The following is a 24,653-nucleotide window of genomic DNA, read 5'->3' as shown; positions in this document are numbered from 1 at the left end:
CTCTGCAGTTACTGTCTATAGCACCTTCCATCTGAGGATCACGAAGTGCTTTAGAAACCACAGTGAGTTAAGCTACTGGGAAGTAGTTTTGCCATTTTACGAACTGGGAAACTGAGCAACAGAGAAGTAAAGTTTATACAGGAAGTCTGTGGCAGAGCCAAAACTACAACCCAGGTCATCTCCTGAGTCCCAGTCCTGTGCTTTAACCACAAAACAATCCTTCCCCTTTTATCTTATCTGCAACTTACTGCTTCTTATCTTATATGATTATATCCAACCCAGGGGTCTCATGGGAGAACGTCTCTAAGAAGCATGCTTCTAGTCCAGAAAATCATTGCATTTTCTTGTTTGTTTCACTGCTCAATAGATTTCAGCATACAACTAAGTAGCTGACTGTATAAGATGAATCTCAAAGCTTATCACACCTAAAGAAGGTCACAAAAAGGAGAACAAAGCACATGTGCATACAGAACAGTATGCATTCTCCAGCAAAGTGTTTCAGAGACAGAAGCACTTGGCCTGCGGTAAGACTGTTTCCATTCACAGCATGGATATATCTGACCGGAGGCTCTCTGTCTTAATGACAACTCTGTTAAATCTTAATGTTTTGGATTGCTGTGCCCTGCGTGTATATATAGTAACTGTTTACAGCTGTCAAACATGGATTAAAGTTCTTGGGATACTTGATCAAGCCTTGGTGATATCTCATTTGACCAGAACACATTCTTTAGGGGTAGATTTGTTTGTTGCCTTGTTTTCTCTGTCAGTCAAAAAGGGCCATGTTCTGTAAAGTGCACTGCAATCACTTAAGTAGGCTTTGGTTCAATGCATTTTTAAACTGTTCTCCCCAGGCTGTACTGGACAATAACACTCTTGTCCTGGAGAACAACATTTTAGAGGTGAAACCTGGCTCCATTTGAAGTCAACAGGAGTTTTGCCATCAGCTTCCATGGGGCCAGGATTTCACCTCATAGATCTACAGGTTGTGGCTATTTTGAATAAAAATGGAGTGACCACAGCTTCCCTCCCCTTTAATATTCAGAGGAGCCCATAGAGACTGTAGTAGGTCCCAAACAACAACGTTCCATCTAAGTCTGAGCAGAGACTCCATTTCAGAACCCTGTGGGTCTCAATATTGGAAGCACTGATGTAGAGGTGCATGTGCAGATAGGGAAGGAAACCAGACAAAAAGTAGGATCTCTTTGTTCTCTGAAATTTTTAAAGAAGAGAAGCTCCAGAAGTGTTACTTGCATTTTATTTAGCACTTCCAGTACACTAGTGATGAAAGCTAACATTATAGGGAGTGTGTGTTCCCATCAGAAAATGTCTTCAGCAGCTCATAAAACCCCGACCATTTATCAGCACTGTGGGAGAGCTTTATTACCTACTTACAGCGTGTGCTTTTCTATGATGTAGTTATTGATTTAACAAGTAAACTTTGTGGCAAGATTTTATTCAGGAATTAGCAGTGCAGACTGAAATAGAGCCTGTATTATTCTAATAGCACTGAGATGTGAGGGTACTGCATACTCCAAAAGCCATATAATCATTTTCATCAGCATCCCATTAGGGCTGTCTCAGCTGCCACATCAAAATGGGGGCTGCAAGAACTTTAACAATTACGATGTCTCGCTAACCCTCAGGCAAGTTACAACTCTTTTGTTTTCCTTTCTGCAGGCTTGGACATCAGGCAGGCTCAGGTTATTGTGCTGTCATCAGGTACCAAATGTATAAACGGAGAATACATTAACGATCAAGGGCGTGTGGTCAACGACTGCCATGCAGAAATTCTGGCAAGGAGAGCATTTGTTCATTTCCTTTATTCTCAGCTGGAGCTACACCTAAGGTAAACTGAATTTTGTTGATGCCTGGGAAATATTATATGGTCTTCTGTGGAACAGATCTGTCCTCTAGATGCCTGACTATACATCATTGTTTATGAGTCTTTGGCTGATGAGTGGCCAATATACTCTACCAAGGAAAGCAGAGTTAGATAGTCTATTGTTTTGGGTTATAAGCTCTTTCATTCCAGCTGATTTTCCTTCAGCAGCTATTAGATATGAATCATAAAGTCAAGTTTTATGAAGTCTGATGATTTTCTGCAAATTCTTTAACCACAGGCCTAATAATAACCCCCACTGGTCAGAGATTCTTATTACAGGCATTTTCCTTCCTTGCTGAAGCTGAGTTACCTCAAGAAAGTGATTTACATCTCTCTCTCTGTCTCACACACACATGCATACACACACATTTGAAGTACATTGATCATTAACGCATTCATTAGCTTGCTAGAGAACCACTGCCTGTTAACAATATAGCAGACCTGCTATGAAAGAACTACCAATAGATATTATTGCTCTTTCTTTATTTTGTTAAAAATGTCATAGCAGGGAAAGTTACTGGAAATGATTCTGATGTTGGTGCCTTTTTGTTGCTCGTGTCTTCAGCCTTGCCCTTGCAGTTGATTTTTAGATTATTCATTTTTATAGTCATTAATTATCCATTCCTGTCTCTTAACAAGTTCCTCTTCTACTGCCACAACAATACCAGCCTCAGCCTTGGTGGCATCCTTGTCTCTCTCTTCTACACTTCCCTGGGTGCCTGGATCACCCTTTCTGAGCTGATCTGTAAGACCCTACTTTCTCCAGATCTCTGCTCTGGACAGACTCTTTTGCGTTTTGGTAATCCCTAGAACTCTCAATGTGGGCTCATGGCCCCATTGTGCTAAGTGTTATCCACGGGTGTATCTAGGAAGATGCCTACAAGAAACTAACAAATAAGGAGCTGAAGCTGTGGGTGGGTAGCGTATATTTTTATCACAAAGCTCCAAAGAAACAACAACAACAAAAACCCTCAGTTGTAAGTTGTACCCTCCATTTTTTGTGTTCACGGGCTCTTATCCAAAGCCTATTAAAGTCAATGGAAAAACTCCCATTGACTTCAAAGGGCTTTGGATTAGGCCCCGAAGACTAAAGCATTTCTGAGGGTATGTCTACATTACCCACCAGATCAGCGGGCGGTGATCAGTCCAGGAGGGGTTGATTTATTGGGTCTAGTCTAGTCTAGTCAGTCTCCCAAGCACTCTCCCATCAACTCCTGTACTCCAGCACCATGAGAGGCGCAGGCAGAGCTGACGGGGAAGTGGCAGCAGTCGACTCACCGCAGTGAAGACATCACGGTGAATAGGTCTAAGTATGTCTACTTCAGCTACGTTATTTACGTAGATGAAGTTGCGTAATTTAGATTGATTCCCCTCCCCCCAAGTGTAGACCAGGCCTCAGATGAAACTGTGTTTTCCTACACACGTGAGACAGCACCTGTCATGTTGTGGGGACAACCATAATAGTCATAATAATATTAGTAAATTTTCACTTCTAGCTACGAGGAGAAGATGTTAAATAGATGAGGATGGTCTAACGCGGTAGGGGAAACAGACAAGACCCTTGAGGGGTTTAATCACAAGTAGCATTCTCTCTCTTTCACTCTGTATTGTTTTCATTTCAAGTTTACATTAAATTATTATGTTTTCAACAGTTAGCAACCCCAGTACTTGCTTTATATTGAAAGCTGTACCGGTGTCTCTTGGCTTATAAGTGCTACCACCATATTTTAAGATATTGTATTGATCCACCTTCGTAGCACATTCGGTTATACTATATTATTTCGATTGATGCTACTTTTTTTGTAAAGAGAATTCTAAGTGCAACACAAACTCTGCTTATGGCAATTTCTTCAAATGTTTCTGTTCAGGAAAGAACCAAAACTGCTGCTCCCCTGACCTGTACACACACACAAAAAACTCATCAAAAATGGCGAAACCCCAACACCTTTGAAACACAGAGCTGAAAATATTGTAGAGTCAGGTTCTGCTCCCTTGCTATCCATGTATAAATCAAATAATCCTTTTATATGTAAGAATAATATGAATATATATAATCTTGTTACATACTCTTCATGCCAAATGTTCACTGCTATACTAAGGAAATGCCAAGCTATCATCAGGAGCTTTGTCGCAAGTCAAGAAACTGTGGATGTTCAAGTGAAATCCTAAGTGGGTTTTTGTAACAACTTCTACACTTTGAACTAAATGCTGTTCCCTCTTCTACTGGTGTTTAGGTTCTCCTGGCAGACAAACCCAATGTGATTCCCTTTGCACAGCTTAGAGAAGAGGTTGTGGGGGAGGGGGATGTACAGAGGGTCTATATGCCATTTGCAGAGCTTAGCTCAGGAATGATTCCCTGCACCCCATGCATGGGCAGACTAGAGACAAGACAGATGATTCTCTGCTGCATAAATGCTCCCATCCTTCCCTATGGAAAGGACACGTTAGTGTTTTGGTGGCGACCCTACAGTCTTCATCACCCATCTGTCCACCACCCAGCCTAGCTACTCAATTTTGTCTATGAAGGCTGGACTTCACCAACGGTGAATTTATTTTATAAGTTTTTAACAGTGATCTATTTTCTTAATAATGGGACCTGATCCTTAGTAAAAATAAATTGACATAACTCCATTGACTTCAATGGGACTTTAACACATGCTTGAGTGCTTTGCAGACTCAGATTTTTATCTCATCGTCTGTAGACGGGCTTCAAAAAAGCAGGAACAGGGATGCATGAGGAAGCAACAATAGGGATGGAAGAGGAATAGATAAATGAACAAGGACACTATACTGTCTTCTATATTTGATACAACTACAAAATTATAAAAATGATTTAAATTACAAATACATATTTTTAATTCCTCTTGTTTTTGACATTAGAAATGCCAATTCTGTTTGTTGTCTTTTGTGGTTGTTGAGGTTTTTGATGATTAAAGGCCTGGAATGGGAGCTTTCTTATTTCTCAAGTGAAGAGATAGGCATGTTGAATGTTTCGCAAACAGAACTTTTCTCTCAAAGTTTGTCAGAAGTTTGAATTAAATAGATGTTACAAAAATTCTTGGCTGGTCAGATTTATTTTATTTGTGACAGTCACAATCCCACTAATTCTCTAGATATCTATGAAAAGACTAGACTTTTCCAATGTAAAAATAAAAAGCAACAAAAAAAACTTTTTCAATACCTTCTTTATACATTATAAAGAATGAAGAAAGGCTACAAACACTGTTTTATACCAGTGAACTGCATTGACTTCGGTGGAGTTACTTCTGATTTACAGTGGTTTGTGAGGAGAATCAGGGTCTATATTTTCATTCTTTACAGATCACCCTTAATAAAACTGTTATCTGCCTGTTGAAAATATTGGTATGGCATAGTGATCTTGCTAGTAAAAAGGCTTTTCAGTTCCCAGGGAGATAAGCTGCATTGGGAGTTAATGCATTTTCAGCCAATCAGATTGCAGCCTCTGTCCAAACCATACTTTAGTTTATACGTGATGAAGCATGTAGTAATTTTCATCCAATCAAATGAAATTAGCTGCAATAAAACCAGCCACTTGGCCATAAATTTAACTCATACCTTGTTTTCATCCCAGTGGTCTCTTAATGGACTTGACTGCTTTTCTGTTAAGCTTGCTATTAAGGTACCTGTGGGAGACCATACACATTTCTAGTGCTGTAATTGGTCTACAGACTTCCCTTACCTACATTTCACAAATGTTGTTTGCCCAAAAATGACTCCTGTAATTTTTTCAGAGAGTAAGAACCTGATTCAGCAAAGTACTTAAGATGTGCTTAACCGTAAGAACATACTTAAATCCCTTTGAAGTCAGCTTTAAGCACATGCTTAAATGTCCTGCTGAATAAGGACAGGCTTAAGCAGATATTTAGTGTTAAGAATATTCTTTTGACTCAGGGCTTAAACACTGAAAATAGGAATCCCTACCTGTGTGTCAAAATTCCCAACTTTTCTGCTATTCTGCTGCTACCAATTCTGCTCACCTGCAGGCCTTCCTTCACATCCCAAATACCATACATGAAAGAAAGAGAGTGCATAACAGTGAAATGCATAGGAATAGAGTCTGCCTTTTAGCCACTACCTGCACTGGAACTGTTGTACTGATAGCAGAACCTGAAGTCATGATGCTTGTGCCAATACAATGGAATTCATTCTTTGCTGTGTAGTTATCTGTGCCTGTGCAAAGTAGATGTAGACCACATGCTGATTTAGTAATATTTTAAACCCTCTGTGCACTCACACTAACAGGTGTAAATGACTATGCCAGGGGCTAGGTAATAGGGAATCTGGCCCAATGTCTCTGGGAGAAGAAGTCCATTTGACAAGATAAACTGTTCTCCCACTGTCCCATTCTTATGAGCATCACTTTTGGCTCTGGAATCCCCTAGTTCTAGCACACTGAGAGCACAAGGATAAACCTGCACCTGGACCCAACACAAGTATGCATGGTGCCCAGGGAATCCACCCCAGTCATTCTGCTCCCAGTTTTCATTAAAAAGAAAATCATAGTTGTCTCAGTATTAGAGATGCTCACCTACGATGCAGGGAAAGATCTGAGTTCAAGATCAACCGTAGAAATACGACCCCACAGGCTGGTTAGGAGCCTGGAGATAATAATGCTTTCAGAATCCTGGAGCAAGACCCAAGCTGAACTGCCCTCCAGCTCTGCTGACTATTTTTAAAGCAGCTATATATCTCCCATTAGCCACAGACACTTTTTGATACTCAGGGAATGGAAGAGGAATAGGGTTAATCAGTGAAAAATAATAGAACAGGTGGGTGATGATGAACTCACTTAATCCAGCCCAGTAAAGGACTATTCCAACATATCTAATACCCTACCTAGCAACCTAGCAACTGTTTCTAAGTAGCACAAGCTTTCTGCCCCCTCCCCATCCCCCACCCCCCCCCTCCATTTTTACATAATAATAGCAGGCATTAAGACTGCTGCTCTGCAGTCTCACAGCTGATTTTGTAGTGAATTATTTAAAGGCAACAGTGATTTCTCTGAAGTCCAAGCAGCAGGCCTTATAGGTATTTTATTATTTCAGGGGTTTCTATCAGGGCGATAATGTAATTAGTGTGGTTGGGAAATTCCATCAAAGCAGGAAGAAAAATGAGAGAGCTGCATGTGGCAGTCTCTCCTCAGGAAACCTTGTGGTTCACTTTTCCTGCAGGCAGGGTAATGTGCCTGTAAATTTCACCTGACAGAAAACGTATCACAGCCTCCAAAACTGACAAAACAACCAACCATGGAAGAGTGACAGCCATACAGCTCTAATGGCGCACAGATTGCACTGGGAAAAAACAAGCAGGCCCAGCAAGGAACAATTCTGCTCCCATCTTGGAAAAAAAAGCATCCCAGTTACACCAACCATAGGCAGAGCAGCAGAACTACCCTACACAAAAGGATTGCCCACATTTCAGATTAGATGGGCAGAAATCCTGTTCCGTGTAGGAGAATCTTCCACATACAGACCTGGTTCTGGTCTCAGATATGCATACACACTACCCATTGACTTCACTGGGTATATCTGAGGGCAGAGGTGCAATCACAGTGTGAGAGGTTTGTCATTTCTCAGCTACACTAATCACATTATCACCCTAAACATTATAATCCTCATCACTAAAAGATATGTGATCCTACTGTCTGTCAAAAAAACATCACTGCCTTCAAACAATCCAAAGGGAAATCACCTGGAATGCTGCACAGGAAAACAGCCATAAAACCTGCTCTTGTTTTAAACCACATTAGTGAGAGGAATTTGCCTTCCCTGGCAACCTTTGCTAGGGTGGCAGGTTGGCTAAGTGCAATGTGTCCTCTTCTAGTTGCAGAGCCACATAGAAGATAAGAGCTTACTACTGCTACTACCTAACTGAGTTTGTTTTGTTACCAAGACAAGGTAGGTGAGGTGATATCTCTTATTGGACCACCTTCTGTTGCTGGAAGGTATAAGCTTTCGAGCTATATAGAGCTCTTAGTTAGGTCTGAGAAAGGAAGCAGAGTTTCTGAAGTGCTCCGTGTAGCTCAAAAAGCTTGTACGTTCCACCAACAGAAGTTTGTCCAATAAAAGATATCACCTCACCCACTTTGTCCCTTTCATATCCTGGGACCAACACAACTACAACAGCACTTCAAACAAGAATTACTGTTTTAGCTCAAGTAGTAGAGGTCTGTGTTTTTGGTGCACAGGGCCCAGATTCTTTCTTCATTACATCAGGTAACTTGTGATTTCCAAAGATTTCAAAACAGACAAGAGAGCCACTGTCAGTCAAGCATCAGAGGTCAGTTGCAGAGGGGGTTCCTTCGGCATTCACACTTGGCTATGGATTAACAGGGAGGAAAACAGAAGACCATTTTTGGATGTCTGAAATCTGTTATTTTCTTTTCAGGACTTCTGCTCATAAATTCAGGACACTGCTATATGACCTCAATTCTGCAAAGCATTTAAGCATGTGCTTAAGTCACCTTAACTTTCAATGGGATCTGAGCACATGCTTAGGGGTGTGATGAATAGGGATAATTTGTTAAACCGAAGAGAGCTGTTCTCCTTTGATATGTGCACATAAGTCCCATCAGTAACAGTGAGATTTATGTACTGTATTTGCATGTCCAGATACCCTCTATCATTAGAATAAATTCCAGCTAAGCAAGCCAAGAAACACATCAACAGTTCCAGGACCTTTTGAGCACCTCATTTACTTAGAGCAGCTTATTATTTTTCTACCATTGACAGTAGCCAAAATATGATGAAAGGTGCTAATAAAACAAACAAACAAAAAACCCAAAGGAATCAAAGAGAAACAAAACCACCACTGAGAGAGCAGAAATGTTTCTGATTTGGAATGTAACAAATGACCCGGAACTTCTTTTGTGATCATAGCAAACGGCGAGAGGACTGGGAGCGATCAGTCTTCATGCGATTAAAAGAGGGAGGCTACAGGCTGAAAGAAAACATTCTGTTCCATCTGTATGTGAGCACTTCACCCTGCGGAGATGCACGCCTCAACTCCCCCTACGAAATCACAACTGACTGTAAGAGCCATTACTCCCCCAACCCTACCCCTCCCCTTTTTTTTAAGACAGATCTTTGTTCCTTTGTTTGTGGATAACATATTTCACTAGAAAGCACAGATGATAGGGGTGTGTGTCTGTCTGGATCTCCATATGTATGTGTTGTGATGGAAACTGTATGGATGGAAATGAAAGCTGGTTGAGGCATCATGAGACTTCTGTGCCTGCCTGCAACTCAGTGGCTGTGCTGGAAGAAAATCCCACAGGCCCTAGTAAATAAACATCTTTCATATAAAGACCTGGGAGATCATCCCAGCTGTTGTCCTCTGGTAGAGCAGAGCATCCCAACTGTGACTGGGTTTGGCAGTTTCACAGAGTCACAGGGTTTAGATTGTACAATCATAATAATTCCTTGTGATTATCAAAAATTGTCTGTCATCCAGTGATCCCAAAGCACTTTGCAAACAGCTTGTTCTTCTTATTATTATTATTATTACGATTACTATTATTATATTACTATTATTATTATTATTATTATCATTACCTAGTTCTTAAATGATGATTTTCATCCAGAGATCTCAAAAGCACAGTAGTTTCTAGAGGCCCCAACTGGGACCATTGTGCTAAATGCTGCACATATACGTAGTGACAAACGGTTCCTACCTGAAAGAGCTTATGAAACAGACAAGACAGAAATGAATGAAAGGGGAAACAGGAACACAGAAAGGTGATGTGTCACACAACACCCTCGTTCAAAGTATCTTGATCTTCATGTTGCAGGAAAAGAAACTGAGGCACAGAGAGGAGAGACTTGATCAACCTCACACAGCCAATCAGTGGTATAGCTGGAGAGTGGTGCTTCTCCCAAACCCCACTTACAAACATATTTATTCATTTTTAAATATTATTTTCCTGGGAATGGAAAGTTTCACACCTGTAATGATGTGTGGAACATCAAGCCTACTGAGCTGAAATAAAAAAAAAACAAAAAACATTCCTATTGGTAGTAATATTGGTTCTAGTTTGTAGAAGGTGGAAAGATGTCCTGGACTAGGACTCAGAAGACCTGAGTTCTATTTCTGGCTCTGCTCTGGCCTGCTGGGGGACCATAGGCAAGATACTTCAATTTCCTGTATCTCAGCTTCCCCATCTGTAAAATAGGGATAATGATACTGGTCTCCTTTGTACAACACTTTCAGACCTACTGATGAAAAATGCTATACAAGGGCTATGTATTAATTTATTATTATTTATTTCTATATTCTGTTGTGATGTCATGAAAATATAAAGAAGAGAAAGAAAATGTCAAAAAGTCAAACAAAAAAACTAATTTCAAGTCTCTGGTAATGGGGCGCATGGTAACTAAAGTCAGGAGCAATAATATTTGCTTAGAAAATAGATTTTTAAGAACAGAAAGTGCCTATGATTTCAAAAGTGACCATTGATTTTGGTGCCTCACATTTTTGCTGCTCAACATGAGCCCCTTAAATAGACCTTATTTTCAGAAAGCATCTTCTAAAAATCAGGCCTCTTAAAGCTGCCTTAAACTGGGCACCCAAGAATTTAGGCACAAAAATGACTAGTCAATTTTTAGAATGTAGATTGTTCTCAAGAATTACCAAAAGAATATGAAGGACTGAATTCTGCTCTCTGAAGTCTGAGAATGTTGGGATTCCCCTGACTTCAATCAAAAAGAGGCATGAAGAGCTAAGGACAGGATTTGGCTTTAAGTCTAATTTATCCATCTTAGCATTCCTTTGCTTGCAGAGCTAACTCAAATTTGGGGTAACATATTCAGATTCAGGCAAATTTTGACCTCTTCATCTTTGCAGAAGAATTTGCAAATTCCACTACACAATTTTGCATTGATGCATCCATTAATGCAGCTCAAACAACGCCCCCAACCAATGGGCAGGTGAAGTTTGGATAAAAGCACAATAATAAAATTGTACAATGTTATCCATAATGACATTCTCTCTTATGCCCTCTCTTTCTATTGATTTGTCTCCATTGTTTTCACTTGAAGACATGCAGGCTGTGTTGTAATTCTGAAGGATCTGTTAGTAATTCAAGAAGAAACACCTCGTCCCATCCTCACATGAAAAGAGGATTGTTTGACAGCTGAATTCCAACACTGATTGTAGATAAGCTGCCAAATTCAGGCCTGGAAGTGCAAGTCCATTTGGTGCATAGATCAATTCAATAAACACATTGCTTCAACAGCTGATAAAAACTCTTTATTTTCAACAATTGTGCTTCCAAGTAACTTCACTTTACAAAAATTGGGGTGTTGATAATATAGTATTTAGCACTTGGATAGTGCCCTTTAAAAAAACCCTCAAAAACAGCTATTAGTTTGGGAAGATTATTACACCCATTATTTTCCAAGTAGGAAAACACACAAAGAGGTTCACAGCGTGGTTCAGTAGCAGAGTTAGGAATAGAACCAAATCCTGATTTCCAATCCACTGCTCTAAGCACTAGATCACTGTACTTCTCTTCCCTGTTCTAAAAGCTTCTGACATCACAGAAGAGATGTAATTGCTCAAAGATTGCCAAAAGCTGTCCTTAAGTGAGACAAGCATTTCCTTTTAGCTCACACTATCCTGAAGACATCTGGGAAGACAAGCATTTTACAGTGTTTATCATTTAGATCCCTCTATTTTTTTTACAAAGAAATAACCTTTCTTTTATCCAGTAATGACAAGAAAACCAAGATGAATGTTCTTTCTTTCTTATACAACAAAGAGCCAGCACAAGCCCTCAAACACCAGTGATTATTCTCTAAAGATGCATTAGTGTTTAAAAACGTGTTGCCATGCACTTTATGGGTTTGAGTAGGAATATGATAAGCCTTTATCAGTATGTGGAGTGAGTGAAATCCATTCCTCAAATCTTCTAAAAATTTCCTGCATTATCCACCGTGACTTCCACAGCACCCTCAAATCCCCTTCTTATGTGCCTTTTTATGGTAAGAGAAGAGATAAGTTTGCATGCACTCAACCACATTCTTAAAATGTATGGCACTGGGTAACAATTAATGACAGATATAAAAGTTAGACATTGGGCTATGTCTGTACTACCACTCATGTCGCTCAGGGGTGTGAATATTCCAACCCCTGCACAAGATAAGTTACACTGGCGTAAATGGTAGTGTGCACAGCACTACTTCTACCACCAACATAGCTACTGCCACCCATTGGAGGTGGATTAATTATGTCAACGCGACAGCTCTCTCCCATTGACATAGAGCAGCTGCGCTACTGGAAGCTGTCTAGTGTAGACGTAGCCCAGGTGTTTGTAACTAATGGCTGTAATGCAGACTGTAGCTGAAGGAGGAAAGATCAAACGAATCCCTCTTAAGCATGACTGAAATGAGACAATGAGTGATCAGTGCAGAAGAGAGTAAATCTGTAGAATGGCATCAGTGTTTTTCCTAGCTCAGGGTTGAGTTGGTCTGATTGTTGATGTATCTTCTACCAAGAAGGAACAATCACTTACTTGTAATTCTGAAGATATAACTCCATCAGGATTCTAACTCCTGATTCCTTAGTGTGAGACCAGCAGAACTCTCTCAGCTCTTACAGAACTTTGATCTTTTGAGGGCAGCAGTGGTGGGATAAAGTGAGGGCCATTCTCCCCTCAGCCACCATGTTCCACTGCCTGCCATGTGTTAATGCTGGCTCCCAGACATTCTTGTCACTTCTGGAAGTGAAGCTCCCAAATGATAAACCAGTTTAATCATGGCCAAAAAATGGGCCTCAACAAAAATAAGATACAAGGTATAAATGCTGGTTCACTGTACATAAAGATAAACCCCAAAGTCTGAGGGTGAATGATAATCCTGTCAGGATAATATCTTCAGAGAAGCAGTTAATTTAGTCACCAGTTACAGATAAAGTAAGTAACTTTCCTTTCCCTCAAGATACCCACAATCCACCAGGATTGACACTTGAGGAGAGTAAGCAGCTCTGGAGAGAACAAATGAAAAGGCAGGTAAAGCTGCTATAAGCAGCAACACCAAGGGCCATTGAAAAAGAGACTAGGAGGGTAATAAAATTTTAATCTATCTGTCATGGTGCCTAGTATGTGGCTCACAATTGAGGGGCCAATCTCTAGTCAGACTGTCAGAAAACAGGGCAGACACCCAAACTGGTTGTATATTCTATAATTAGATTTCACCAAGCCAGTAACAAATGTGCACCGCTGGAATACTGTCTCACCATGGAGCCACAGGCAGTCCCCTTAGGCACTACAGATGATTTACCACTAAGACTAGCTGGACTTAATGATGAAAGGTTATTAAAAACAATATTCATCACACATTAGGTTCTTACAGCCCCAAAGGGCCAATCACATACCCTAGGTTAAGGTGTACTTCAGCTCTCACCAAATACAATGCTGACAGCCAATTTCTTTAGTAAATTAAAGATTTATTAGGTGAAAAAAGGAAATGAGAGTCATTGAGAGATTCAAGTAGATAAAATACGTTACAGGTGAATTAGAGTTTGTAGTCCAAATGATGCAGAGATGTAATGTATGCTAGTTTTCCATAAGTTCCTCAGGGTTTCCCAGAATGGCTTTTGGGGACCTCTGTCTTGCATCTGGAACCCCCCTGTCAGTGTTCAGATGGGTCAGAGATATGGAATCACTCCCAGTGTGCCTTTTTATAGCTGAAAACAGTTTAGCAAGCGTTTTCATCACCACGTGAGCCTTGCTTTGTTGACTAAAAGTAGACAAAGTCTATGGATCTTCCACTATTCTTCATATAATGACCCATGCTTAGAAATCAACAACCTTCTCATACAAAGTTTTAAGGCTTCAGTTCCGGTTGATGGGCCATTTAGAGATAATGTAAGCATAATGTGATAGCCAGGAACAATTCTTCATTAGATTTTACATATCAAGTAACTTCACATCTAAACATGTAAATGCAGGCCTTTTGACCTAACGTTAATTAAGGAGAGTTGTATAAAAGTAATTACAGAGTTACAGGACATGAAAAAGGATATAGCAACAACAGGTTAATTGAGTTACACTAATATACGTTAAACGGGATGTAGGCAGATGAAGACAAATACAATTAACATCTATTCTAACAAGTGAAGTGCCTAGATATACAATAGGACCTTTTAACATTCCTTTGACATTCACCCACCAGTGAAGTGGTACACTTAACGCTTCTCTGAAATCTTGACCTGAACTAGCCAGCTGCCAGCACCACACTACATTTAAACAAAAGGACTGGGTGATCCAGGTATTTAAGGCCAGTCATACTTCAGGGTCAGATAAATTTGCTGAAACAATTTAAAAATATTATAAAAATCTGTTATGAAAAACATGTTTTAATAGGAACAAACCAGCATGTCTTCTGTCAAGAAAAATCTTGGTGTCTGCACAAAATGGTGATTAATAGCCTAATCCAAAACCCATGGTAGTCAAAGGAGAGATGACCATTGACTTCAGTGTGTGTGGTGGGGCAGATGGGGACTGGCCCTAAAGGAGAATTAGTTGACCTCATTTATTTGGACTTTCCAAAAGCCTTTGACACAGTCCATCACCAGACATTACTTCTGATCAGATTACTACATGACTACTTAGTAATAAAGAATTGTCATGAATTAGAAATTGGTTAAAAGAGAAAACAAAGCATAAGTAGTCAGTTTTCAACATGACAAATGGTTAGCAGCAGTTGATGCCCTTAGGTTCCATATTGGATCTGGTGTTGTTTACAATATTTGTCAGTGATCCGAAAAAGAGGAGTGTCTATTTTTGAATCTGTCAGTGACATAATTTGCAAGTGACACAAAATTATTTAGGTTAGTCAGGACTAGAGAAGACTGGGAGGGACTCCAGAAAGCCCCAACAAAGTTGATGGCACATGAAATTCAGTGTTGACTAATTAATGATAACCACCCAGGAAAAAGTCCTGGATAGCATTGTGGACCATTCAATGAAACCCAAATGCTGCACAACATAGGTACGCTACACATCTCCAGGATGGACTCAGAATTTGCAATAGGAAAGGTTTTGACATTGTGAAAAATCCAGTGAGGCAATCTAACGGTAGCTGACCAAGTATACTGTCTAGCTAAGTACCCAAACACAAACAGTTTGAAACAAGTACTTCATATTTTGGATACCAGGCTCCAACCTTCATACCACTCAGCTATAAAGAAGAAACAACTAATTCTACAGGGAGAACTGACCCAATACAGATAGGCACAAAGCATCTCTCTGTCAAAAGGACACATATGGGTTGATAGAAAGCAGTGCAGTGCAGCTTGCAGTAGCTAAAGCTTCCCATATAATGTACCCTTGCTGAGTGATTGTAAAGTTGCTTATTTATGTAACCTATTTATATGCCCCCTGATTATCATTGTATGAGAGTGCCTCACTGCCTTAAATGTGTTTATCTCGTGACACCCCTGTGAGGTAGGTGGCCCCACTGACTGTTTGGCAGGCTTCCTGCTTCTGATGTACTTAAAAAAAAATTGCTGTTGGTTTTTGAATCTTTGGCTAGTTGCTTTTCAATTCTTTTTTGGCCTGCCTAATTATACTTTTACGCCTGGCTTGCCAGAGTTTATGCTCCTTTCTATTGTCCTCAGTAGGATTTAACTTTCAGTTTTTTAAAGGATGCCTTTTTGCCTCTAACTGCTTCTTTTACTTTGTTGTTTAGCCACGGTGGCACTTTTTTGGTTCTCTTACTATGTTTTTATTATTATTATTATTATTATTATTATTATTATTATTATTTGGAGTATACATTTAATTTGAGCATCTGTTATGGTGTTTTTTTAAAAGTTGCATCCAGGCACTTCACTTTTGTGACTGTACCTTTTAATTTTTATTTAACTAGCTTCCTCTTTGGGCCTACAAGAGTGGGCACTTGAACATAGGTTTCCAAATCCTATGCTTGTGCCCTAACCAGTGGGCAAACTTTCCAACCCTCTTCCAACTACCTTTTCACACACTCTTATGTTGACCCTTCTACGTACACATTGCTAGGAATCAGAGGCCCTTGTGACCACCTCTCCTTTTCCAGTGCCCCCTCCCACTTTGTTTTAGTTGTGCCCATTGTACAGACAGCTGCTATCATCCCTGGACTGTGCTTAAGGGCAGTATCCCAACACTGTTTTTTGCAACATACTCCACTGGTTTATACAGAATACAGTGCATACATTACACCTTTCACCACCTGGGAAACTACAGAATAATCAGGTCATTGATGTGTCTTGCAGCTTCTTTGATTTGTTCATTGTTTTCATGAGCCTCCTTTGAAGTAAAAGGTATCACTCAAAAAAACCCCTGAGACAGTGAATCCTTAACTTCCCAAACTCTCTACCTTTTGCCTCAGCGGCCATCTTTCTTCCAAAGTGTGCACTCTCTCTCTACATGGATTGACACAGCTAGATAGAATCCGCCTGAGGGCTGTCTCCACTCTCATCCCCTGGGCTGCTTTGCTATCTCTTGCTAACATGCCTTGTGCCATTGACTCCTTGATAGCCCAGCTCATGTTTTATCCCACACTCCCTTTAGGACTGAAACACACCATTGCATCTGCTCCATGGGGTCTTCCTCCTGCTTGTCTATTAACCTACAGCTGTGCTGGAACTCTGATGCATACACATTCAATAGAGCTCCCATCTGAACGGGATCCACAGGCAACCATATGAGCTGGGTCATTGAATTTGTGGGTAATTTAGAGGTATGATGTGAATTGGATTTTTCAGTGGGAATGGCAAAGGGGAAGAGAAAAGCACATGGAAAGACACAATCCACATGAAACCTTGAATTCATCCAAGCTCTGTTTCCTCCTATTGACTGAGCTGTTCTGGAGGAGGCAGCCTGGCCAAACCAGCCCTCTAGAGTCAGTAGAACTAAGCCAAACTTTTGTGGGTTCAGGTTTGGTCACCTGGGGGACAAACATTACATCACAGTATGATCCTCAGATCAGGAACCCAACCGCAGCACAAAAGCAGCAGAAAAGGGCCAGCCTTACCAGGAGGCCATATAAACCAATCCATCTTCCAGAGAACTGGACTCAAAAGGCAGTGATCTCCATGGCCCATCACTTCTCCATGTAGATGTTCACCTACTCTTCAGGGAAAAGTTCCCCAAAAACCGCCTTTTCTAAGCTGACATCAAAATGCAAATATCATCAGCTTGTGATGCTATGTGAGCCACGACCTGAGTCCAAATTTTTTGGAGTTTGGTCAGTGTTTTCAGAAATGCATGAGAAAAATTGTCAGTATCTCCTCTACTGATACCAGCTGCTGTTTGAATAGTCTGCTCCGAAATAGGCACCTTTCACATTTGTAGTGCTATTTTCTGCTAGGAAATGTTTGTTTCTTGGAGAGGCAAAGAGGAAAAGGTTCCCATTTCAAGACAGAACATCTAAATAGCAGCTCACCTCTCTGATTACTGATTCGATACTGTTCAGTGGTAAAAAAACAAAAAGAGGTTCTTTGTGGTTTAGAATATACTACCCTCAGGGCAATCAATGTATAGGTGGGACACAGTCATTTTAGGTGGGGCACTATTAATCTGAGCTATACACCTGCTCAATAGTGATGGGCACTTCTCACTTCTCTGTGCTTTGCTGTGATTGCTGAGCTGTTCAGTTAACTGGTGCTGCTGCTCTGGAGCCCGCCTCCCCCACCCCCCACTTCAAATGTAGGTAACTTGAGTTAACTCTGCAGTGAGCATGTAGCCAGCTTAGTATTCCCTGTAGTTAGCTGTCCCTGATGATTGTGCCAGTCGTTTTCAGCTGGGAGCAGAAAATGACTAGTTTCTGGCTCAGAACAGCTGACATGGCAGCATTGCAGAGCGTGGCAGCAAGTTAACAGCTCTGTACAGGCCTGCCCTCGGTCCTAAGATAGCATAGCAGCTCTGCACACAGTAGAGACTCTTCAGGCAAGTCCCAGTCCTAACAGAATTCTTAGGTCCTACCAGAGGAAAAGTCAAAACAGGGAAGCAATACTGTAAAATACCTGCTGGCTTTATCATAACCAAGGTAGCTCTGAAAGAAGAAGACTGCTGTCATTGCATGTTGTGAGCTGGCAAGGAGTCATGGGCAGTCAGACCTAATGATCACAGACAGAGTCTGCAGGAGCAAGATGGATCTCCGTTGCACAAGGAACTCCGTGTTCCTGCACAGGGTATATATAGAAAGACCCCCAGGTGTGACAGGGTTCCCCCAGGTGCAACTTGGACTGTGGGACCCTTACACTGCCATAACAAGGGTGAGGTGAGTGAGGCACCTGCCATGGGCGTGGAAAGCGGAGGGGCACAGCTCTACCGCGATTGGCAGCACTTCGGCAGCAGCTCTACCACTGCCGCTTCTTCGGAGGCAATTCGGCGGTGGGTCCCTGAGTCCCTGTCTGAGGGAAGGACCCGCCGCCAAATTGCCGCCGCCGAAGAGCCTGGAGTCGGCCCTTGCCTCGGGCACAAAAATTCCTTCTTACAACTCTGGACCCCTGAGCCCTTCGAACCTACCAACTTGGGTTGCCTCTCACACTGTGATGCTGATGTCAAGCTACAAACTTCTGACAGCCACTACACTTACACAGACATCCACAGGCAGGGACTCACCCAACTGAGTTATATCAATGATTTCTCAATTGCTCATGAACCATCAATACAGAGGCATCCCAGTGGCCCAGCATTGCACCCCAGAACTGTACCATCTTGCACTGATCAGAAGCATGGACAGGGTAAGCTCATTACCTAGTTCACCACTCCGTCAAAAGGGCAGTGGACATGCAAGAACCATTTTTAACATGAGCTGATATTTCCCAGCTGTTTTAAGTAAAATATAAAACAGCTTTATGAACTACAGATAGATTTTAAGTGATTATAAGTGGTAGGCATAAAGGTCAGAGATAGTTACATTAAGAAAATGAAAAGTAAACAGGCATTCTAAATCTTAAACTTGTAGTATAAGCAAGAGCTCAATAAAACAGTGTCTCACCCTGACAGGTGGTACAAGCAGGTTACTCAATACACCAGCTGGGACTACCTTCCTGCCTGGGACCAACCTTCCCCAGTTCAAGTCTTTCCCCAGTTCAGATATTCTTCCAGGTGTTGAAATGGGGCATAGGCACTGACTCCATGGATGCTCTGGGGCTGGAGCACCCATGGGGAAAAAATGGTGGGTGCTGAGCACCCGCCGGCAGCCCTCCTCTCTCCTCCTCCCCCCAGCGCATCCTGCCTGCTGTCAGGCTCCACAAATCAATGCCTCCCATCCCTCCTCGCTCCTCCCACCAGCTGCATTCAGCTGTTTCACGGTGTGCAGGAGGCTGGGAGGGACAGGGGAGGAGTGAGGACATGGTACGCTTAGGGGAGGGGGTGGAATTGGGCTGGAAGAGGCAGTGCAGGGGTGGAGCAGGGGCAGGAAGAGGCAGGGTGGGCGGGGGCTGTGGGGGAAGGGGTGGAGTGGGGAAGAGGCCTGGGGCAGAGCCAGGGGTCAACTATGCCACAGCAATTTGGAAAGTCATCATCTGTGAGATGGGGGTGAGGGGGAGAGGCCAAATCACTTCCCCTCTTTTATACTTTCTTCCAGCTTACTGGAAAGATCTTTGCTGTGATGTAGGGATCAGGCAGTTCCTATTGGTCAAGCGGTCTCCATTGCCTACCTTTCTCCTCTAAAGAGTCTCTGGGATAGTGGATTCTTTTCTTGATGGACATTGATGAGCCATTAACACTGTCTGGTTATTGATGGATACTCCTTTGTTGTAACTGAAAGGCTGGTTGTGGATGTTCCCAACCTCCCAACATATTTCAGTAACACATATAGCAACGCCTCATAACTTCACAATGATAGTACATACAATCCAACAGGAAATTAACACTCAACAGATCAAGACTTTTAAAATGATACCTCACAAGGTATACTTTGTACAGAACATACCAAAATCATATCACCATGGTGAATATAGAGGTTCCAGGGTGCGACTTTGAGGTACAGAGTGTCAAACCAGCACTCTACCAGCCAGGGTCCAGGACTGGTGTCTTCTGTCAGGGTTCAGCTTCTGCCTAGCAACTGTTAGTAGGTCTCTGGGTGACAGGTTACAGTTTACTTGCCCCTAAGAGTTCTGTGGGACCAGGGTTTAAGACCGTGGTTCCTGACAAAAGAAGCTAATGGGTATAAAGCATTCAGTATCAGATAGCCAGTTTAGGCAACTGTTGTTATTACCTCATCTTTTCTTAGCCCAGTCACTGTAGCTAGTATTTTACTTTTTATTGGTTTGTAACTTTCTTGGCAACTGTTTTGTTTACAGGTTTTTTGTCCATATTATAAATAATATTATAAAGTAAGATTTCTTTTAGGAGCGAGAGTGTCTGTGTGTGTATGGAGGAGGATAGGGAAGGTAGGGGATTCTACCAACTATCCTGAGAACTCTGGGTAGCCTCAAACTTTAGTTAAAGACAGTAAACTAACATTCTGTGGACATGCACAACCGATGTAATTAACGTAGCTTATGATCATCCACATAACTTAAGTCGACTTTAAGTCTGTAGTGTAGACATGGCCTTGGAAAACTTTCATGTAAAGCAAAATCTGTTTGTCTGGGTCCAGGCAAATGGATTTCCACAACTATAATCAGATCCTAATTTTAATAGAATGCTTGAATCACCAAGGGGAATTGCACTGTATTTATTGATTCTGTTTTGTTTCTAGGTATTGCTGGTTTGCAAAACATTACATTCAGAAGCAATGTTCAGATGCAATATAATGGCTACATTAATCAGAAAAAGGCCACAGCTGAGGAGTCTGCAGAATAGTGGGAGGAATTTTCACACAGACAAGCTATTTGTCCAAGTTTTTGGCTGGCCCTGAAACAGTTACTTGTGAACTCATCTGGGGCTTCCTGCAGAGTGGATCAACAATATACAAAACAGCTCATGACAAAGAATCCTCAGTCCCATCCCCTCAGGACTTGGGAATACTGCTAGAGTCACAAAAGCGGAAAGCAGGCCCTTTGCTAGATCCACAAAGGGATTTAGGTGCCTATCTCACCCCATGCATTGTGGAGGGATCCTGGGTGCCTAACACAGGGCTGTGGATTCCACTAGGCAGCAGGGAGCCTAAACATTCTCGTTGTTTCAATGCTGAGTTGAAGTCCCCCTTGCGGAGCTAGCTCCTCATGGGCAAAAGTGCCTTGACAAACATTATTCTTTGATTCTTTTTGCTTTGATTCTAAAGCATCTAGTCTGCCCCCCAGCATCAGGGTGTCCGCTTCTGTCCAATCCAGGACATCCTGAAGTCAAAAATCCCTTTCCATTTCAATCTTTTAAAAAACATATATGGGAGTTAGTTTCTTCTTTCAGGATTTGCCAGTCATTTGCCACAGTGCATAAGCAGTAGGAGGGTTGTTGTCAATCGTCCAGGACAAAGCATTTTGTCCAGTTTAGAAAGATATTTCTAGCACACTGGTTAGAACCCAGTGTAGTCTTAATGATGTGATCACACAAATAGCCACATTCCATTGATGAAAAAAGGAAGTCCTAGGCCTGAGTCTGTGGCAGTGACAATGGGAGTCACAGCTAAAGCTCAGCAGCTGAGGCCAGACACTGATTGGTGCCTGGTAGGATTTTCTAAAGTGCCTAGGCACACCTAAGGGAGACCTAAGTCCTATAAAAAAAGACAGACCTGATCTGACTGTTAATGCTTTTGAGTGAGAGTAACAAACAGATGGGGTCTAAATGAAAGTGATGAAAGTTACCTACCTCACACAACTGTGTGAAGATCAATAAAAAAGGGAAGAAAGAGGATCCGGGGAACTACAGGTCAGTCAGCCTCACTGCAGTCCTTGGAAAAATCATGGAGCAGGTCCTCAAGGAATCAATTCTGAAATACTTAGAGGAGAGGAAAGTGATCAGGAACAGTCAGCATGGATTCACCAAGGGCAAGTCATGCCTGACTAACCTAGTTGCCTTCTGTGAGGAGATAACTGACTCTGTGGATGAGGGGAAAGCAGTGGATGTGTTATTGGTTGACTTTAGCAAAGCTTTTGATATGGTCTCCCACAGTATTTTTGCCAGCAAGTTAAAGAAGTATGGGCTGGACGATTGGACCATAAGGTGGATAGAAAGCTGGCTAGATCATTGGGCTCAATGGGTAGTGATCAACGGCTCCATGTCTAGTTGGCAGCCAGTATCAAGCGGAGTGTCTCAAGGGTCAGTCCTGGGGCCATTTTTGTTCAATATCTTCATTAATGATCTGGAGGATAGCATGGACTGCACTCTCAGCAAGTTTGCAGATGATACTAAACTGGGCGGAGTCGTAGATATGCTGGAGGGTAGGGATAGGATACAGAGGGACCTAGACAAATTAGAGGATTGGGCCAAAAGAAATCTGATGAGGTTAACAAGGACAAGTGCAGAGTCCTGCACTTAGGATAGAAGAATCCCATGCACTGCTACAGGCTAGGGACTGAATGGCTAGGCAGCAGTTCTGCAGAAAGGGACCTAGGGGTTGCAGTGGACGAGAAGCTGGATGTGAGTCAACAGTGTTCCCTTGTTTCCAAGAAAGCTAATGGCATTTTGGGCTATATAAGTAAAGGGTATTGTCAGCAGATCAAGAGACTTGATCATTCCCCTCTATTCGACATTGGTAAGGCCTCATCTGGAGTACTGTGTCCAGTTTTGGGTCCCACATTACAAGAAGGATGTGGAAAAATTGGAAAGAGTCCAGCGGAGGGCAACAAAAATGATTAGGGGGCTGGAGCACATGACTTATGAGGAGAGCTGAGGGAACTGGGATTGTGTAGTCTGCAGAAGAGAAGAATGAGGGGGGATTTGATAGCTGCTTTCAACTACCTGAAAGGGGGCTCCAAAGAGTATGGATCTAGACTGTTCTCAGTGGTACCAGATGACAGAACAAAGAGTAATGGTCTCAAGTTGCAGTGGTGGAGGTTTAGGTTGGATATTAGGGAAAACTTTTTCACTAGGAGGGTGGTGATGCACTGGAATGGGTTACCCAGGAAGCAGGTGGAATCTCCTTCCTTAGAGGTTTTTAAGGTCAGGCTTGACAAAGCCCTGGCTGAGTTGATTTAGTTGGAGATTGGTCCTGCTTTGAGCAGGGGGTTGGACTAGATGACCTCCTGAGGTCCCATCCAACCTTGATATTCTATGATTCTATGATGAACGCCTACCATAGAACTTTGAAAATGAAAAACACTAGAGCTATGTATTATTATTAATAATAACAATAATAATTAATAGATTTTAAGGCCAAAGGATTGTGATGAGCTAGTCTGATCTTTAGCATAACACAGAACTTCACTCCTAGAGGCCATAGAACTTCACCCAGTGATTCCTTCATTGAGTCCCATAACGTATAATTTAACTGGAACATCTTATGTGAGACAGCCTTGGCCATGAAACCTGTTGATTCCAAGAATGCCACGTCACATAAGACTAGAGTTGGTTGTAAAATAGAAAATTATTTTGTGAAAAAAATTCATTTTCTGTTTCTCATGAAATTTTGCAGAATATTTTTATTAATAAGTTTACCAAACTTGCTATAGAAAGCTTTCAGTTAAAATCATGTTTTCTTGGTTAAAAACTAGGGTTTTGGTAAATCAAAAATGTCTCTCATGATTTTACTAAAAATATTGATGAAGATAGTGTGGAAATTTTCACAAAAAAATTCCAGAATGTTGACAGTTTTACCAGGAAAGTTTCATTTGTTTATAAAAAGGTGAGTCTTAAATGGAAAAAACTTTTAGACAGTATCCTGATCCTGTTTAACTGGGATTAGGAATCTAGTGGGCCTCTAGCTCCTGTTGACTATTGCCTTGTTGGCATCAGAAAATCTCCCCATTCTGGATGTGCTCTGCCTGTGCCAAAGCTCTAAAAGGGTTAGTTGATTATCGGTGGTGACCATCTAATGCGTCTTTGTGACTAGCAACTAATCTCACAAAGAGTTAGTTCCTTGTGAGGCATAAATCCCAAATGGCAGCTAGAATTTTGACGGGTTTCCACACTTTGCCCCACAGGGGCTGCTGCGCTTTCAAAGCGATGGTGCAGCACATCTAATTTTAGATAAGAAGAGCAATTAGTAATTAAAAATAATAATCTTGAAGCATTCAAGTTGCACTCTCCTTGATTGGTATCTCCAAGCCACATGCACAGAATCTTAATTCCTCTGACATTGCGATTTCTTCTTATATGTGCTAATATAATTCTCATCCAGAGCCAGGCTGGGTTCTCAGCACGGAAAATAATAATTGTAGGTGAGACGAACCCTACCCTGACCACAATAATTTTCATTCCTCTGAGCCCTCAGAAATAATTTACAAGCACAATAGCCAACTGTTTGTGGCTTTGATGGCAATAATTTGTTTTACGGGATCATTAAGTGGTAGCACGTATTTACCAGCTAAGAAGCACTTAAGGGAGAGTATGTGATATGACACACATTTCTTAGGATTGATATTTCCCACTATATTACATTTGGTCTCATAAGGATAAAGCCCCATGTGAGACAGCAGCTTGTTTAGAAGTTGTTCCAAAGACACAAAAGGCCCTAATAGTTAGTATAAAATGCTGTGTCTTTATCAGTTAGCTTTACTCTAACATAACTCCAGCTAAGATGAGCATTTCACACGTTTCTATGCTTTTACTAAACTAAGGAAGAGAAAAGACATTGGAACAGAACTGAGGTCCCACCCTTCTAATACTTATGTGTGAAGGCATTGTTTGATGTAACTAAATTAAGACCTTTCAACAGAC

The 24,653-nt window shown here is 41.5% G+C and overlaps 1 protein-coding gene across 2 annotated transcripts in view; it reads left to right on the top strand.

The window, feature by feature from the left end:
• ADARB2 (adenosine deaminase RNA specific B2 (inactive)) overlaps positions 1-24,653 on the top strand; it is a 447,041-nt gene that overhangs the window by 385,410 nt on the left and 36,978 nt on the right. For both annotated transcript variants that reach the window (XM_075062213.1, XM_032782113.2), the window contains exons 4-5: positions 1,678-1,846; positions 8,782-8,933. In XM_075062213.1, the coding sequence (XP_074918314.1) occupies positions 1,678-1,846; positions 8,782-8,933 (321 nt within the window). The remainder of the gene's footprint in view (positions 1-1,677; positions 1,847-8,781; positions 8,934-24,653) is intronic.

Source organism: Chelonoidis abingdonii, chromosome 2 (genome assembly GCF_003597395.2).
Source record: "Chelonoidis abingdonii isolate Lonesome George chromosome 2, CheloAbing_2.0, whole genome shotgun sequence".
NCBI lineage: Eukaryota > Metazoa > Chordata > Testudines > Testudinidae > Chelonoidis > Chelonoidis abingdonii.
This window is presented reverse-complemented; position numbering and strand designations above follow the sequence as displayed.